At 45.8% G+C, this 1,577-nt stretch overlaps 1 protein-coding gene across 1 annotated transcript in view; it reads right to left on the bottom strand.

Moving 5' to 3' along the window:
* Positions 1-373: 373 nt before the first annotated feature.
* GUCA1B (guanylate cyclase activator 1B (retina)) overlaps positions 374-1,577 on the bottom strand; it is a 4,729-nt gene continuing 3,525 nt past the window's right edge. Inside the window, exons 3-4 of the mRNA XM_008947904.1 lie at positions 1,234-1,348; positions 374-672 (exon numbers count right to left, since the gene is read on the bottom strand). Coding sequence (XP_008946152.1) covers positions 545-672; positions 1,234-1,348 — 243 coding nt within the window. The 3' untranslated portion in view covers positions 374-544. The remainder of the gene's footprint in view (positions 673-1,233; positions 1,349-1,577) is intronic.

The raw sequence follows: 1,577 nt of genomic DNA, 5'->3' as shown, positions 1-1,577 counted from the left end.
CCAATTCTCAGTTTTGACAGCAATATGTTGGTGTTCAATAATTTTACATTACCAGTAGTATAGTCTACTAAATGTGAGCAGACATCCTGCATGTCTGAAGCCTGCCAGAGCACCTCTTCTGTTGTCACTTGGTTTGATGTGTTTATCTCTGCAGGGATGAATGATGCAAACACTAGTCTGCACCAGAGACAACACCACTGTGCCAGGATGGCTCATTCCCAATCCTTTCTGTCACCAGAATAAAACCCTGCCCAGAATCTACTGCAAGAAGCCACAGAAAGTTTGTTCCTTGGGGTGTAACCAAAAACCAGAGCTGGCAAACACGGTATTGTGTACACAGAAAGACTTATTCATGGGCCCAAGATAGTCTCTGGGTACCAGCAGTAGGCAGCACATGGGTCTGAGACTGAGACATGGCTTCTTAAACCACTGAAGTTCATCTGGATGCTGAGACTGTATTAAAAGGAAAGCCACTACCACCACAGAGTAAGAGAGCCACAGCTCTAGCCAGTATCACGTTTCCAGCTGTATCAAAACAATTTTCTCAAAACAAAGCACTCTTTCTCCTCTGTGCAGTGACCCATCCCCCAGGGGTTACATCCATTTGCAGCATCTTCATCACCCACTGGTCCTTCCTGGCCCCATCAACGAACTCATCAAGAGACAACTGCCCTGTGTACGAGAGGAGAAGGACAAGATGCAGAGACAAAACATGACAGATAAGACAAGAGAAAGGCAAGAAGTAAAAGGGATCTACATTTCAGAAAATAGACTAATGAGGCAAAAGCAGTACTTCATTTCCCCACGTAGTTCAGGCCAGCTGAAAGAAACCACCACCTGTAACCCAATGTGTCCACACCTACCCCATCCCAGCTGAGGGGAAATGTGGCCTCTGCTCACACATGCTCCTCCAGGAGGGTTGCAAGTCTGATCCTGCAAGCTCCAATTTGACTAGAGCCACTCTCTTTACCCAGGCTCTATGTGCTGGGACTGGGGCTTCAAATCCAGACAGAATAGTGACCCCTCTGTGTTCTATATTAAAACAACAATGAAAATGATTTCTTCCTGCTGCACCAAGTTATCCCTGATTCTATCAAACAGACTAGAACCAAACCCAATGTGTCTAATGTGAGTAACATAATAGTCCTGTGTGATTTCTTGATAGGTGTAATTAAAGGTAGCCTGCCCAGCACAGATAACATCTCATCCCCCTGAATGCAATCAATCACTTACCATCCCCATTCTCATCCACCAGCTGAAATATCCTGTCCACAACCTCCTCTGGTGTGAGCAATGGGGTCCTCTCCTCCACATCTGACCGACACACTTGCTTCAGCTTGTAGATAGACTGAGAAAAAGTTCACAGATTAGGAGAAGCACTGGAAAATGAAAAGCAGTGAACTCTAGTATCTTCCCAACAGTGTAAAGGTCTCCTGCAAAGGCTGTGGTTTTAACCTTTCTAGGAAGATCTGCCACTCAGGAGCCTCAGACCCTTAATGAAACCTCCGACCTTGAGCTCACACACTGCAGATGACTTCATTTGCTCTTTGAAGCTGCTGCCCTCCTATTTTCCCTAC

Source organism: Merops nubicus, unplaced genomic scaffold, assembly GCF_000691845.1.
Source record: "Merops nubicus isolate BGI_N331 unplaced genomic scaffold, ASM69184v1 scaffold40629, whole genome shotgun sequence".
Taxonomy (NCBI): domain Eukaryota; kingdom Metazoa; phylum Chordata; class Aves; order Coraciiformes; family Meropidae; genus Merops; species Merops nubicus.
The sequence above is the reverse complement of the archived record's forward strand: the minus strand, read 5'-3'. Positions and strand labels throughout refer to the sequence as shown.